At 38.6% G+C, this 16,834-nt stretch overlaps 2 protein-coding genes across 2 annotated transcripts in view; one reads left to right on the top strand and one right to left on the bottom strand.

Annotated features, from left to right (window-relative positions):
- LOC307013548 (uncharacterized protein) overlaps positions 1 to 16,834 on the top strand; it is a gene marked incomplete at its 3' end in the record, with an annotated part of 315,140 nt that overhangs the window by 199,469 nt on the left and 98,837 nt on the right. The window lies entirely within an intron of this gene.
- LOC307013410 (uncharacterized protein) lies at positions 109 to 15,579 on the bottom strand (the record flags this gene model as incomplete). Its single annotated transcript, XM_079640807.1, has 2 exons — positions 109 to 2,444; positions 15,402 to 15,579. The coding sequence occupies 2 exons, from the start codon at positions 15,577 to 15,579 to the stop codon at positions 1,420 to 1,422; spliced, it is 1,203 nt and encodes a 400-aa protein (XP_079496933.1). The 3' UTR covers positions 109 to 1,419.

Genomic DNA, 16,834 nt, shown 5'->3' with positions numbered 1-16,834 from the left:
GAACACCCGCAACTTGGAAGAAATAAAGTTGGGTTTTATGCGTTCTAATATTGCAATGCAAACCCATGATGTAATGACAGTAATTCAGAATAATTGAGTCATTGAATGCTCATTTCAGTCGATTTAATCAAACAAAACACAAACACATTGGACATGGCCTCAAGACTGTAACCTCTTCACATTCTGTTGAAATAGTCAATTACTAGCCTTATCTCACACATTGCTGTTTTGAATCACTAATATATGGATGACAGTTGAACTGCATGATATAACATTTATGCCATCCGCTGGAAAGAAGACGTATCGCTCTGTTGGCGTTGTTTGGACAACAAGAACAGAGTGAAGCTCTCATTTCATCAACAATCTTTGAGTACAGACACCGTCCTGCAGAGAGCACACAGCATGTTGTTGGTCTAGCAACACTTTACAAAACGTTTGCATTAAGACACCAAGACTAGCTGGTCCCTTGCAAAGGTGAGTCCACCTTAAATGAGCAGTGGGTGATCAGCAGGTCAAAGGCAGGACACGGGAACTTGGTCCTGAGGAGATGTAACGATTATTAAACGAGAAATAGTCGAGTCAAGGGGTCGAAGAAATGAACATTTGTGATTATTAGTGAATCGGTTGCAGGTGGGTGAAATCAGGCTTAGGGAGTTACGTATTACATGTAACGGCTAGGGATGCACCGAATATTCGGCCACCGAAAATTATCGGCCGAAAATGGTTAAAAAGGCCATTTCAGCTTTCGGCCGAAAGGGTTTTAGCACCGAAAAAATATCAGATAACAGGGTTACGTTGATCATACTCCGCATATGTCCGGGTGTTTTGATTTCAAGTGGTGGAGTAATCCCGAAGTGGTGAAAGTCTTTGCAGTTACACCCCCTCGAGAAATGTCAGCTGAACACGTTTTACAAATCGCAATCCGCGCCTCTCTGATACTTTTAAATATCTCCAAGCGGCAGGCATGGTCGCGCGCCGTGCTTGTCGCCGCGTTTTGATTACGTCATCACAACAACACGTTAGGTTACCAAACTAATAGGTGCATTTGTTGTTGTTGAAGGCCTGGCTGTTAGTCTTTATTTACACTATTTTGTTGTAGGCCTACAACAAAAAAAAATATATATATATGTATATATATATATTAATCATTTTCGGCCTTTTGGCATTCGGCCAACTGTTTCCTATTTTCAGTATCGGTTTCGGCCAAGAATTTCCCATTCGGTGCACCCCTAGTAACGGCATCAGGATACAAAATAGACAAATGTATTCCCTTACCAACACACTTGGTATTTTTTAAATTTAAATATTTTGTCAAAAACTTTGCAGATCTATTTTTCCTCTCCTGTGTGGATTCTCATGTGTATCTTTAAACTTCCACTCTGTGAAAAAGCTTTCTTACAGACTGAGCAGCTGAATGGTCTATCTCGTGTGGATTCTCATGTGGTCCTTTAAACTTCCACGTTGTGAAAAAGCTTTCTTACAGACTATACAGGTGAATGGTTTCTCTCCTGTGTGGACTCTCATGTGTGTCTTTAAACGTCCACTCTGTGGAAAAGCTTTCTTACAGACTGAGCAGCTGTGTCGTATCTCTCCTGTGTGGATTATCATGTGGTCCTTTAAACTTAGCCTATGTGAAAAAGCTTTCTTACAGACGGTACAGCTGAATGGTTTCTCTCCTGTGTGGATTCTCATGTGTATCTTTAAACTTCCACTATGTGCAAAAGCTTTCTTACAGACTGTACAGGTGAATGGTTTCTCTCCTGTGTGGACTCTCATGTGTGACGTTAAATGTGCACTCTGTGAAAAAGCTGTCTTACAGACTGAGCAGGTGAATGGTTTCTCTCCTGTGTGGATTCTCATGTGTTTCTTTAAACCTCGACTCAGTGAAAAAGCTTTCTTACAGACTGAGCAGCTGAATGGTTTCTTTTCAGCACTACGTTGTGGATCACTGACAGATTCATGTCTGTTTTTCAGTGAGTTTGAGCCTGAGGCAGGTTCTCTGGTCTCTTTCCAATCAGCACTGTCTTCAGTCTCAGGTTCAGAAGAGTCTTCAGTTTCATGTTCAGAAGAGTCTCCAGTGTCAGGTTCAGAAGAGTCTTCAGTGTGGTCCTCAGTATTTGGTTGTAAACTGCTCTCTGGATCTGAGTTCCTGGCTGGTTCTGGTCCTCGACAGTCCTCTCCATCAGCTTCTGTTTCCATGTGTTCAGTTTGTCTTTGATGAGGCTGAGAGGACTGAGGTTTCTCTTCATCATCTTCACTCTTCACAGGATCAGGAGTGAAAGTGGACTTGGTGATATCAGCCTCCTCCAGCTCCTGAAGCTCCTCTCCCTCCTGTTCCTGCTTAATGTGTGGGGGGGGCTCTGGGTCCTCCTGGTCCAGACTGGTGCTCCACTCCTGCTGGTCAGGGAGAGGCTCTTCTTTAACCACCACCAGCTGCTGGACGTCTGCAGGAAACAGGAAACACAGTCAGAACAAACTGTTAAGTGTTAGCATTTAAAAATCTCATCACCATTACAATGGGGGACATTTTGCAGCCCTAATTAATGCCTTTGTTTTTATATTTTCACATTATCTTTCTTAGTCCCACCTATTGTGTATTTGTGTTGGCTCAAGTCACCTCATGTAGCCCAGCCCCTTTCCACTTCCAGTTAAAAATGTAAAAGGGTTTTTTCTTCTGGCGTAGCACTAGCCGCAATGTAAACAATGAATTGTATTTGGGATCGTTCACAGATACACTACGCCTACAGTAAAGAATGAAAATGCTCTGTTACAAATTAAAATCCTGCATTCAAACCTTCTTTAAGTAAAAGTATGCAAGTATTAACAGAACATTTGACGGCACCTTCCTATGTAACAGTAATGATGGTGCAGTAAAATGTTCCCTATCAGTGTTTAATTTATGTTGTTTCTTGATTATTTTGTATGTTGCATTTTACTGCTGTCCATGTTCAAAATTGCACCTGTATAAATGATTATGGATGAGGAAGCCTGCTAAATGTTCAAATATGTGTGTTTCTTATATACAGTACCACACTGTAAACATTTTTGTTTTTTACAGTTTTTCCCCAGAAAAAATAATAGTTTTTTGCTGTATTTCATAATTACAGGAAATCATAATCAATTTACAAGAATAAACGGTTCATTGAAATGTGTCATGTATTTAAAAAAAATAAAAAAAAAAGGAACACATTATTAATCAGTTTTTTTTGCAGTTTTTAAATGCGAAAACTAACCGTAAAAATAAATGATTTTCTATTGGCAGCATTTTCTGTAATTTTACTAAAAAATACTTTTATTATGGCTATAGATCACTATCAAATACATAACAAATACTTTAATACTCATTTAAAAAAAATCATAATTGCAAGAAAATATATGAGTAAAGAAAGAAATATTTTGTAATTTTGCTTAATTTAACCACTACTTTACATTTATAAACTGAAAAACACAGGTATTGACTATCCTATTATGGTAAAAAAACAAAACTACTTAACACATTTTGACTTTCACTTTATTGCTACATTGGTATTAATTTGACGATTTAATTGTTAAATATATGAATTTCACGTTATAAAAACTGTGTAAAACCATAGAGTTAAAAAAAAACTTGACTGTTATTAACATGTTGGGTGTGAATTCCTACCAGAGCACAATTCAGATATAAAATGATGCTATAACCCACCAGTAACAGCCATAGGCTGTGGGTTATAGGAGACATTTGTCTATGCCATGATACATCTAAAAACTAGCTCAAGTAACATTGACCTGCTGATCTCTTTCAACACAAGAAAAAGCTGTGTACATTTCTGACATCATTTAGCTTTTCAGATCATCAGAGACGTGAATCTACCGCAAAGTGCCTTGTGCAGCTCACACAGAGTGCATTCTCGTAGCGATTGCTACAACTGCATGTGTTTGTTAGGAAAGTAGCTTTAAGAAATGTATCAATGTTCTAAAATGTGTGACTTTAACTCAATATTTAAAAAACAGAGTGATTGGCAGACAGTATGCAAAAAACATATTGAGTTTCACTGTAAGTAAAAAATGAAAGGATCTAGAAGTTAAATAACATTAGCATCTTCCATAGGCCTTATCACACTAGCATGTACAATCAAGCCAATAGCATAACGTGCTAGCAAGCACTAACAGCCAGACTCTGAATATCAAAACCTTGTTAGCAGTTAGTGCTACCACTATGCTCAATTGGTATTAGCATTGCAATTACAGTAAAACAAACAACCTATGTTGTCCTTGTGGACATCTAATAATATCCATCATATTGAAAGAACAGGCCTTCACCAAAGCATGTTGACAAAGCTAGTAACAACAGCGAAAGACCTTTACAATCCAAGTCAATTAACTTAAATATGTATTGTGATAATGTCCCACACAGCTAGTTGGTTACAACAATCTGCAGTGATGTCACAGGGATTTCAGGCAGCAGGTAGTTGAAGGTTGAAGGTTAGTCCATTTGCTATGGCTACAACTGCCTCGTGGAACAACAACGTTTTCCTTTCTGTTTGTTTAATATAGGAATGCATCTTTGTCTATCACACTTTGCTTCTGTAGATCTCCCATCTGACTTTATTGTGAGCTTGTGTTTTCAAAAAGTAAATTGAGCATGTTTTATGAGACTGAACAGTCACATAGGGTATTTGACTCTCTTAAAACCCAGGTAGTTACAGAATAGGTTTCTCAAAAAGAAAGCAATCAGGAAGGCAGTACTATGCATGACTACAAATGATAATAAACTATATGTAAGGCTAGGCAAGTTTATTTATATTAGGGGTGCACCGAATGGGAAATTCTTGGCCGAAACCGATACCGAAAATAGGAAAGAGTTGGCCGAAAACCGAAAGGCCGAAAATGATTAATAGAAATATATATATATATATATATATATATATATATATATATATATATATATATATATATATATATATATATATATATATATATATATATATATATATATATATATATATCTATATATATCTATATATATATCTATCTATCTATCTATCTATCTATCTATCTATCTATCTATCTATCTATATATATATATATATATATATATATATATATCTATATATATATCTATATATATAAATAATGTATACATTTTTTACCACTATTGTTCAGCTACCTGATTATGGAAAAAGACATGATTATGGCAAAACTTAACTTAAATAATAATCACTAGTATGGGTCCATAAAACATTTATTCAGCACTTTTGAATGCATACAGTACATTCATTCCAAGTCAAGTGCATTTTCTTTTCTCTGTAGGATAACTACAACAAAGTGCATTCAGAACAAAGCCAAGGTGCTTTAAAACAAACATCTAGGCCAGTAGGCCTACAACAAAATAGTGTAAATAAAGACTAACAGCCAGGCCTTCAACAACAACAGATGCACCTATAAGTTTGGTAACCTAACGTGTTGTTGTGATGATGTAATCAAAACGCGGCAACAAGCACGGCGCGCGACCTTTATATATACAGTCTATGCGCGCGACCATGCTCGCGGCTGGCTCACAGCCAACATGGGCCTAAACCATTCAGTGCTTTATAAACAGCAGCAGTATTTAGAAATCTATTGTTTGACACACAGGAAGCCAGTTTAAAGACTTCAGAACAGGAGTGATGTGATCCTCTTTCTTAGTGTCAGTGAGGACTCGAGCAGCAGCGTTCTGAATCAGCTGAAGCTTTCTAATAGATTTTTTAGTGAGACCTGTGAAGACACCATTGCAGTAGTCCAGTCTACTGAAGATAAAAGCATGGACAAGTTTTCCCAAATCCTGCTGTGACATTAGTCTTTTAATCCTAGATATGTTCTTTAGGTGATAGTAAGCTGATTTAGTAACTGTTTTAATGTGACTGTTGAAACTCAGGTCAGAGTCCATGACTACACCTAGATTTCTGGCTCTGTTGTTTTGAACATTGCAGACTGAAGCTCAGCGCTAACTTTTATACGTTCTGCCTTGGCTCCAAAAACCATTACCTCAGTTTAATCTTTGTTTAATTGGAGAAAGTTCTGACACATCCAGTCATTGATTTGTTCAATGCACTTACTCAGTGTTTGAATTGGAGCATAGTCTCCTGGTGAAATTGTTACGTAAATTTGAGTGTCATCTGCATAGCTATGGTAACTTATTTTGTTGTTTTTCATTATCTCAGGGGTTCCCAAAGTGGGGGTCGCGAGACCCAGAGCGGGGGTCGCGAGATGATTACAAAATTAAAATGGAAAATAAAAAAATAAAAAATGTATTAAAAAAAGATTAATTAAAAAAAATAAATAATAATTATTAATAATAACATTTGCATAGATATTTTCAGGGGCGGAGTAGCCATCTGTATAATTTCCCCGCAACGAGGCTCCCCCTTTGACAATCCACTAGTGCAGTGTTTCTCAAACTTTTTCATACCAAGGACCACTTAACCAATTAAAAACACTCATGGACCACCTGACTCCACAAATATCCAAAAACAATAGGCCTGCTTACCCATTCCAACAGTATATAACAAATGACAGCCTAATAATGACAGCTTAACCTTCTCTATATCGCCTCGTTTACACATTAAATCAACAATACAAATACAACTACGGATTGTATAAGCATTTAGTTCAAATGCGATTTAAAATCCTCTCAGGTTTTACACCTCTTATTATGAAATGTAGACTACATTTATTATGTAGTATTATTTTAAACACGAGTTTATGTCCGAGCCAACAGACTCACAGATTGTTGGCTACTGAGAGATATGCAAAATACACCGCATGTAGTACGACAAACCTCTGCTGTGGATTTTCAAAACAAAATACCATAAAACTATGGTCGCAGGCCCAAGTTTAACTCTCTGAGGCCTGCATGGTCTGCCTACAAAACAAAAATAAAAAAACGTTTATGCAGCCCCAACAACAGCCTCTGATCATCAACAGACTTCATGCAATGCTTCATCAGATGCATATATTAAATAATAATCTGTATCTCACTCCTAACACATCTAAATCTACTTTCAGCATGGATACATGTTCAGAAAATACATCCATTGTTTGTTCTATATGCTTCTTGAAATCCTAAAAAACAGATTGTTTTTCTAGAACAGATTACAAATCGCCTGAAAATGGTACAAACAAGTGGCAACATGCTTGACGGAGGTGTTGCGCTGGGCTATGTCATGCAATCGAAAGTGAAACTTAAGCTCCCTCCATTGCGGAGATATTCCCGCGAGAGTGCGGAAAACTGAAATTAATACACTAGCTACCCCGCCCCCCCCCCCCCCCCCCCCCCGTCGACAGGGGGTCGCCAGTCTCTGGCACTGTTAATTTGGTGGTCGCGGGCTGAAAAGTTTGGGAACCCCTGCATTATCTATGCCAGTGGTAGCATGTATATGTTAAAGAGAAGAGGCCCCAGGATGGAGCCTTCAGGAATCCCACATGTCATATTTGTCAACTCAGATTTGTATTTACCTATAGAAACAAAGTTGTTTCTGTCCTTTAAAGAGCAACTTCCAGGTTAAAGACACCTGTGAATAAATGCGTAGGAAAATGATCTAAATCTACTTTCAGCATGGATACATGTTCATAAAATACATCCATTGTTTGTTCTATATCAGGGGTGGGCAATTATTTTTTCCATGGGGCCACATGAGAAACAAAAAATATTGTGGAGGGCCGGGCCAAAAGGCTGAACTCAATTCTGCATAATATTAATTGTATTTCTTTATAAAAAGCAGTAAATAGCATTGTTTTGACAAGCTGGTAAGAGTATGTTATAGTTGAGCAATGAAAAAGTGAGGTTGCCTTACAAAAAATGTAATTTATTCAATCAAATTTCCCAAAACAATGGTAAACAAAATGTGAACGTTTTTCACCATTTCTGACTCATATTAGTGAACATTTTCAGTCGCATTCACTACAAAACACATTTTGAGTTTCATATACTGTTGGAAAGTTTGTAAAGGTTCTTAGCATTCTTAAGACATCACAACATTGCTCCAAACATTGAGCAAGATACATCATATTGAACTGTCACTGAACATCACTGAACTGTGATTTTGAGAAAAGGCTTCCAAAGAAAGTGTCCCAGTTCACTGCTAGTTGGTTCCTTTACATGCCTACATAGTCTAACCACCTCATTTGGTGTTTTTAAGTTCTTTTTTTCTTGTTCAGTGAGAGAAATCTAGTCTCTGCTGGGCTTTAACGAGTGCATCGAAGTCAGGTTGAATGTCTGAGGTGGAGATGCGAAGCACAGCTGACAGATGATCATCAGTGAGAGAGGATCTATACCTGGATTTCATAAACTTCATCTTTGAAAATGTTTGTTCACATATGTAGGTAGAGCCAAAGAGAACCAACATCTTCTGAGCATGTCTCCTCATGTTTGGAAAGTTCTCCTCCTCGAGAGAAGAGTAGAAATCCAGCAGAGATCCTGAGTTAAAGCGCTCTGCCAGTACTGCATCAGACTGCAGGTCAATGAGTTCCAGCTGAACATCACTGGGTGCATTATCCATACTGCAGGTAAAGGGAGAGGAAATCATGAGCATTTCATCCTCGATTGTTCGGAGATCTTCAAATCGCCTTGAAAACTCACCATGCAATGCTCCTAACATGGATGAGTACCTGCGGAGGTGATCAGCTGATGGTGTGACTTCTTTCAGGGTTTGCATGTGAGTGAGAGTGTTGCTCTCCAGCTGGCTTGAAAGAAACTGCATCTTTCTCATGAAAGCCTTCACCAGGCTGTGCATTTCATGAACAAAAAGGCCCTTGCCTTGCAGTTTGGTGTTCAGTTCATTCATCAGTGCAGTCACATCAACAGCAAATGCAAAATCTGCCATCCAGTCCTCGTCTGAGAGCTCTGGGATGTCTTTGCCTTTCTTCTCACAAAACTCTTGAATCTCTGCTTTCAGGTCCCAAACTCTTTTTAGCACTTTGCCCAGGCTGAGCCATCTGACAGCTGTGTGGTAGCCGATGTCACTATGCTCAGTCTCATGCTCCTCCAAAAGTGCAACAAACTGTCTGTGATTCAATGCCCGTGCCCTGATGAAGTTTACTATTTTAGTAACAACATCAATAACATGGTGAATTTTTAGCACTGACTTGCACAACACATGTTGGTGTATAATACAATGCAAAAATACCAATTTCTGATCTGCGTCGATTTCAGTCACTTTATCTTGCATACGTTTCAAAAGTCCAACATTTTTACCTGTAAGATTTGGACAACCGTCTGTTGTGACACCTGCCAGTCTGTCCCATTTCAGTCCCAGCGTGTCCATGCACGCATTTACCTCCGTGAACAGATCGCTCCCTGTCGTCGTCCCTTTCATCGGCCGCATTGCTGCCAGCTCCTCCGTAATCTTGAAGTCCGGCGTTATCCCACGGACAAATACGAGTAACTGCGCTGTGTCGCGGACATCACAGCTCTCGTCCAAAGCCAAGGAGATAAAGTCAAAACTTGCCACTTCATGTTGCAGCTGAAGCTCCAGATTCCCCGCAATGTCCTCGATCCTTCTCGTCACGGTTCGCCTGGACAGCGGGACTTGCTCAAAGGCTTCTTTTTTTTCAGGGCATATTAGTGCTGCAGAGTCCACTAAGCACTCTTTGACAAACTCCCCCTCTGAGAATGGCTTACTGTGTTTAGCTATTTTGTGGGATATCACGAAGCTGGTCTTGGTTGCTGCATCCTTGGATGTGTGAAGCTTGGTAAAAAAGCCTTTCTGCTTTTGCAGCTTAGCTAGCAAAGCGTTCGATGTGCGCGCCCTTTCAGCATCAGTCAAGTTTTTGTATTTCTCCACGTGTTTCGTCTCGTAATGCCGACTCAAATTGTAGTCCTTGAACACGGCGATCTGCTCCCCGCAAACTAAACACACGGCTTTACCTCCGACTTCAGTAAATAAATACTTAAAAGTCCAATTTTTGTTGAAAACCCTACATTCGGCATCTACCTTTCTTTTTTTAGCATCAGCTGACATTTTTGAGCGCTAAAGTCGTCTTGTGACAATTATCCAATAACGCGCACGTCTTGATTTGACGTATTGCGTCATTATGTACGTGAATAAAAAACAACTTCAAAATAAAAGCATTGCAGCTTTAGTCCATGCATGAGGTAAAATTAGAAAATATGTTTATTTTGTAATTTCCAATTAACCTTACACGGGCCGGTCAGAGTCAACCAAAGGGCCGTATGTGGCCCGGGGGCCGTACAGTGCCCAGGTCTGTTCTATATGCTTCTTGAAATCCTAAAAAACACATCGTTTTTCTAGAACAGATTACAAATCGCCTGAAAATGGTACAAACAAGTGGCAACATGCTTGACGGAGGTGTTGCGCTGGGCTATATCATGCAATCGAAAGTGAAACTTAAGCTCGCTCCATTTGCTCCTTTCCCTCTGAATTCCTGCCCTTATGTCTCGTAAAACATATCAAATCCGACATTCACTTTTTTTTTTTTTTTTATTTTCAAGCAAGTTTAAGCATAAATGTAGAAAAAAAAAAAACCTGCAAGATGCTCTTTAAGTAGGATTCAAACCAATGTAGAACTGTTGCCGAAAATGTCCCACCCAGTTTTCCAGTCGGTCTAGTATTATGTTGTGGTCAACAGTGTCAAACGCAGCACTGAGATCTAATAATAACACTGAAGTTATGCCACTGTCTGTGTTTAAGTGGATGTCATTGAAGATCTTTACAAGAGCAGTCTCAGTGCTGTGGTTTGGACGAAAGCCTGACTGGAACACATCGAAACAGTTGCAAGAAGTTACTCAGCTGTTGAAAAACAACTTTTTCAATGATTTTACCTAGAAATGTGAGGTTTGATATGGGCCTGTAATTGTTCATCACTGAAGCGTCTAGATTATTCTTTTTTAAGAGCAGTTTAATGACTGCAGCTTTCAGGGCCTGTGGAAAAATACCTGAGTGAAGAGATTTGTTTACTATATGAAGTAGATCTGAGGCTATGCAAGGCAAAACATCTTTGAAAAATCCTGTTGGAATAATATCAAGGCAGCAGGAGGAGGATTTCAGAAGTTGAATAATGTCCTCCAGGTTTTTATCATTAATCTGATGGAATTGTGTCATGGTGTTTGTATTGATATTAGGTGGACATAGGGACAACACATTTTCTGTACCTGATACAGAGGCACTGACTGCTTGTCAGATTTTCTGAATTTTGTCAGTGAAGAAGGAGGCAAAATCATTGCACGCCCTGGTGGATAGAAATTCACTGGGGGGTTAGTTAGTCTGTCGACGGTAGCAAACTAAATGTACTAAATGTAGACGTTGATTAATAGCTGCTTAACTTGTACTTGGGACAGGACTGCAAAGTACAGATGGGATATTCCTGATCATAATCAAACTTATATAAATGTGCACCAACATTAGTTATCAGTGTTCTCTATTCTCAATTTAAAAGAATAAACTGACAATAAAGAAGTCTTATAACATATTTTGCTTGTGTCTTTGGCAGGGGCGGATCTACCGGGGTGACATGGGGTGGCAACTGCCACCCTAAAAATAGCCTTGCCATCCCAGCTGCCACCCCAGTTGGCAGCTTTGTTTTGAAATAAAAGTTGTGGCTCATCGGACATTTATGAGAGAAAATCTTTAATGTCCGAGTGCAAGTGAATGCAGCACAAGACGCGAGTCTTGTAACCCCTGTCCCGGCTCTGGCGCGAGCGTGGAAATATGATTCCATTTGAACGGGACGGTGCAAAACAAAAAGCATTCGGAGGGTCTATGATTCGGATCGGACCCAAGTAAGTAGACGGAAGGAATGAGGTATTTGCCGTCTACAATGACAGAGAATAGACTGTCAAGTTTGGCTGTACTCAGCATTGAATCAAAACGCACTAAAGCTTTGGGTCTTAATATGTGTATACATATTTTTTCTTTGAGATAACAGTTTTAAGTACTGGGAAAGTCAAAGAAGACGGTATGTAAAACTACACTGCCCAGCCAAACAAAAGTAACTTTCATATAACTAGGCCAGCAGTAGCCTACGTAAGGGCTTTCCACTGGATAATAACTGCAGCGATGTGTTTTAGCACGATACACGTTTTTAACCCTAACTGATGCACTTCTTTAATGCGTGTTCTTTCTGATGTAAAGTCAAGGTTGTAACTGTTTGCAGTAAAGTTGTGGGGCGCTGAACTGTTCCTTTGATTCTTATGAATTTTGATATATGATAGTAATTAATTCTTTCAAATTTGAAGGAGGGTGAGCAAGCATCTTGAGGAACATTCATCATTAACTCCTCCAATATAGTTTTTTCAATAATAAGTGAATATGTGAATCATAACAGTGATTGACAGAATTATATGATTGTTAATAGTATCATATTCATTCAGACAAACATCGATGAGACAGTTAATTCATGTACTTATTGCAGCAGTCTGCATAGATTTGGTACCCCTGCTGGTCTAAGAGTGAAACCAACTCATTCAGTTATTGTTCAGTTAAAATTCATTACATTAAGTCTGCCACCTTATATATTTCTATTTAAGGCTTTACTGATGTGCCACAATAATGTCACCTAATGTTATTGAGTTAAAATATAAAAAGTGTGGTTTTCCAAGTTAACATTGATTGATATAACTGCGATTAAATCACCATATACTTCTGCCCCTGGTCTTTGGAAGGCCTTCAGTGTTCGTTTTTTATTTATCAACTAGTTACATTGTTATTTTGTAAATTAAGAAAATAACATCCAAAGAATTAAACAATTATAATTGCAATGTAAATAGTTTGCACCCCATTGTTTTGCTTTTAAATGAATCTTTATGGTGTGGTGTTACCAATTCTTAAAATAATACAAGGATTATTGGCAATCAATGTTAATGCATGTTAATGCAGGAAACATATACATCTTTCAGGTCTGCCTATATGATTGCCAAAAAATAAATAAATAAATAGGGCTCCCCGGAAAGCAAATGGGTAATTCGAACACTGTTTATACCTAATTCAGCTTGTTCCAGAGGTAGATCAAATAGCTAAGTGTGTTAGGTGTAACTCTTAGTGTGTGCTCCGCTCACCGGTCCGTCACAGCGGGTGGAGCTGCAGGATTTCTGCTTCACACACGTTGCATACCGCTATTTTATTGTCCTTTTCGGACACCTTAAAATACTGCCAGACTGGTGAAGCCATTTTGGCGAGCTTGTTTTGCCGCGCACAGAGAAAAGTGTCATGTATTTTACGTCATCATTTTAAGTCATGCGATCGGCATTTTTAGAGAGCCCGATCGATCGGTAGAGAGTGAGCATCCCTAATATTTATTCATTCATTTCTTTATGAATTATTCTCCCGCAATTTGAATTAATGCAAAGTATTTGTTTTTATTTGCTTTTACACATTTAAAAAGAAAAGGTGAATAAAGAAGCACATTAAAACTAAACTATCAATGTATGTCACATTTAACCAACTAGTGCCCACATGCATGGGTCATATTTAAATCAGTACATTAAATGGCATATTATTCAATGTATGTATTTTTATAAATATATTTATTTTGGTAGGTTTGCTCTTCCATAATATATTTTAATTATTATAATAAAGTACATGTGTCTAATAATACTTACATAATTTTACTTACGATGTGAATGCAGTACTTTAACTTGTGATGGAGTATTTTCACAGTGTGGTGTACTTTTACTTCAGGATGTACTACCTGCAGCAAGTGCTGATAAAGGGTCTAAAGCAGGCACCCTCAAAGTCCGGACTCCGGTCCGTATCCGGACCGAACCACAACTGTCTCTGGACTCTGAGCAAATTATACTTTTCATATGTATTATCTGTTATCTGCGAGATATCGCCGCAACACAACGAGTCAAAATTCTCTGCTATGTCCACTGCAAACAGCGCTCTGCATGTCCGACTGTTCCTAGGGATGGGTACCGAGAACCGGTACTAAGTCAATACCGGTACCTGATTGGACGGTATCGGTATACCGTTAAGCCGCTGGACAAACGGTGCTGCTATCGGTATATCTGTTACGTCTACTTCCTTCGTTTAACTTTAAACCATTCTGGTTGGTTGGGAACCCTCATCCCGTGTGATGTATCCGGTTTGAGACCCCTCTGATTGGCCACTGTAAATGCCACTCGTCATCTCTCTCAACAGCGCTCTTATTATTGTTGTGAGACTCCCGCAGGCATGGCGGACAGAGCGAAGCGATCCAAGGTCTGGGTGCACTTTTAAAAAATGTAGTGGCGATAGTGCAAGGTGCAATCTATGTACTCAATTAGTTGCTTGTAAAGGGGGTGACACAAGCAACTTAATGACGCAGTGCTAGCGGGCTTCAGCCGCGCCGTGTGTAAATGTGGCCTGAGCGAAGGCTCGCAGGCAGGTTAGCTGCTGCGCACGGGTAATATGTTTTGTTGACCTGAGTGCAATCTTGCAGGCACATCGTCTTGTCTTTTTTTTGTTTATTAACACTGACAGTGTATTAATGTGAGCTCCTACACCTATAATAATTTGGCCTTTCATTGAATACTTTATAAACCAGTTAAACTTACAGATGTCATTGTGAATTGGAAAACTGCATTTAAAGGTCAACGTTTGTTCAGCAATTGTTGGTCGTTTACTAGGAATTGACATATTTTAAGCTCAAATACGTTGTTCTATGTTTAAACCTTCAGACACATGTTGACGTGTTTCAGTTCAGCACATCATTTATTTTGTGATGATTTAAAAGTACAATCCAGAATAATATACGTACTCGCCTTTGTCTTTTTGCCATCTTAGCCTTTTGACCAATTTCTTCATATCACAGTTTTGCATGATGTCACTGTAGGACAATGTTTTAACGATCTCTTGTCGAGCTAGGTTGTCAGTTTGAAATGTCTGGATGAAGATGTAAATGATTTTCAAATGTTAAAAAATGCCTCTTTTCATCCTCTGTCTGAGGGAAAACCCCAAAAAGCATGATAGGGCGAACCAGGCCCCTTTAAGTTATTATTTATTTGTGTCTGCTTCTGAGAAGCTAGTGTATAAGTTATACAGTTATTTCTGCAATTACAATAGAATTACTGTTTAATCTTCACATCTTGTTTTCATGTCTATAATTTTGAGCACCAAATTATTGAAATGTATCGATAAGAGTATCGAAAAATACCGATACCGATAAGCAGTACCGGTATCGATAAAATCCTGAAGGATCAAGCACAGACACAATAACAATGAAAACTGCATACAGATTACTTTTGTTTTTGCAACCTCGTGTTAAGAATCTTGTTGCAATTGTTTAAAAGTTTGAATGACCGTAATAAACGGACCTTTGTCTCATTGAACATTTTTTTGGACCTTTAAGATTTGTATTTGAGTACCCCTGGTCTAAAGTGTTATTAATGTGATAATAAAGTGCTACTGAAGAGTGTAAAGTGTTAATTAAGGGTAAAGGGAACAGACCTGCTCTGTGTATCCGAAGCTGAGGCTGTAAAACAGCGTCCAGTAGTTTCTGGAGTCTCTTGTTCTCCTCTTTGGAAAGAAACAGCTCCTCCTCGAGCTCTGCTATTGTTTGTTCAAACAGAGCAAATATCTCTTCATTAGCAGCAGTGAGTCGCTGTTTCTTCAACGACAGCAGCATTTGGACTTTACTCATGTTTCCTAGATCACCTTTTCCTGCAGACTCCGTTAAACACACCCTTTCTCTCTCCGTCAAACTCTCAATCTGACTAGTGTTGCTAACGTGTTTCCAGCTAGAATGCTAAGCTAGCTCCTATAGTCCGAGGTAAACGCTCCAGAAGAAAGAGCACACAGTCCATTCAGAGGTTTATCCAGACACAGAGATGATGGATCAGTAGAGCTGGAGCTCACACACACTTTCTCAGGAACACACAGAGAGAGAGAACCGTAGCGACGAGACGCCACATGGATCCAAGTTCTTCTTCTTCTTCTTCTTCTCTCGGTTTTTGGCGGACTGCAAACAGCTTTAAGGTTTATACCGCCACCTACTGTAGAAGAGTGTGTATCACCATATCATCCTATCACCACTTGTGGAGTTTCTGAACTAACACTTGACCTGCCGTGCCTCGGGGAAAAAAAGACGCTAACTACCTAAAGATAATTAGCCATCCCCGTGTGGAAACTAACAAAGCTATCTGGAGCCCAGGGAAGAAACAAAAGCAAAGAGGAGGAGAAACGGGACAAAGACAAAGGTAAATAATTGGTTTAACCCTCCGGTATCACTGTGGACGTTTTTGTCCATATGGGTCATTTTTCACTTTTCATTTTGCAATAACTTTGGTTGTGTTAAAAAATTAGATAGAGAAAATAGCCTTGTTACAAAAAATCAGGCCGTTTGGTAACAAGGCTATTTTCTCGATCTATTTTTTTTCAAATCGGTCTTTAATCCCCTCTGTAACAAATCGACTACGCAAATTAGTCATTCGAGACAAAAATGTCTACTGCAAAATACTTTGATAAAAACATTATATTAAAAGGTTTTTTTCACAACTTTTTTGGGTTCAATCTTTAAAGCAACTTCCGCCCTAATAGAAAATACCAAAAATGTAATCATTTTCAGGATTTTAACCCTTTAAATGCCATTTTGAAAACATGAAACCGCTGTTTTTTTTCATGATGAAATAAGAGAAAATTTGTTATTTTCCCAAAAATACATATCTGGTGACTGGCTCTTTTTTTTTGTAACAGTCTTGGATATGTCAAAGATTAGCAGCAAAATTGATTTTTTTGCATTATTAGTTTTTGCACAAAATCAGATTGAACAAAAAAGTTACATATTAGTCATTCGGGACACAAATGTCCACTTCTAAAAACTACTCTAAAATGACAACAGATTAATATTTTTAAAAGCTTTTTGGGGTTAAATCTTTCAATCA

This window comes from Notothenia rossii, assembly GCF_949606895.1.
Source record: "Notothenia rossii genome assembly, chromosome: 7".
NCBI classification, from domain to species: Eukaryota; Metazoa; Chordata; class Actinopteri; order Perciformes; family Nototheniidae; genus Notothenia; species Notothenia rossii.
Note: the sequence above shows the minus strand (reverse complement) of the source record. Positions and strands in the feature narration are given on the sequence as shown.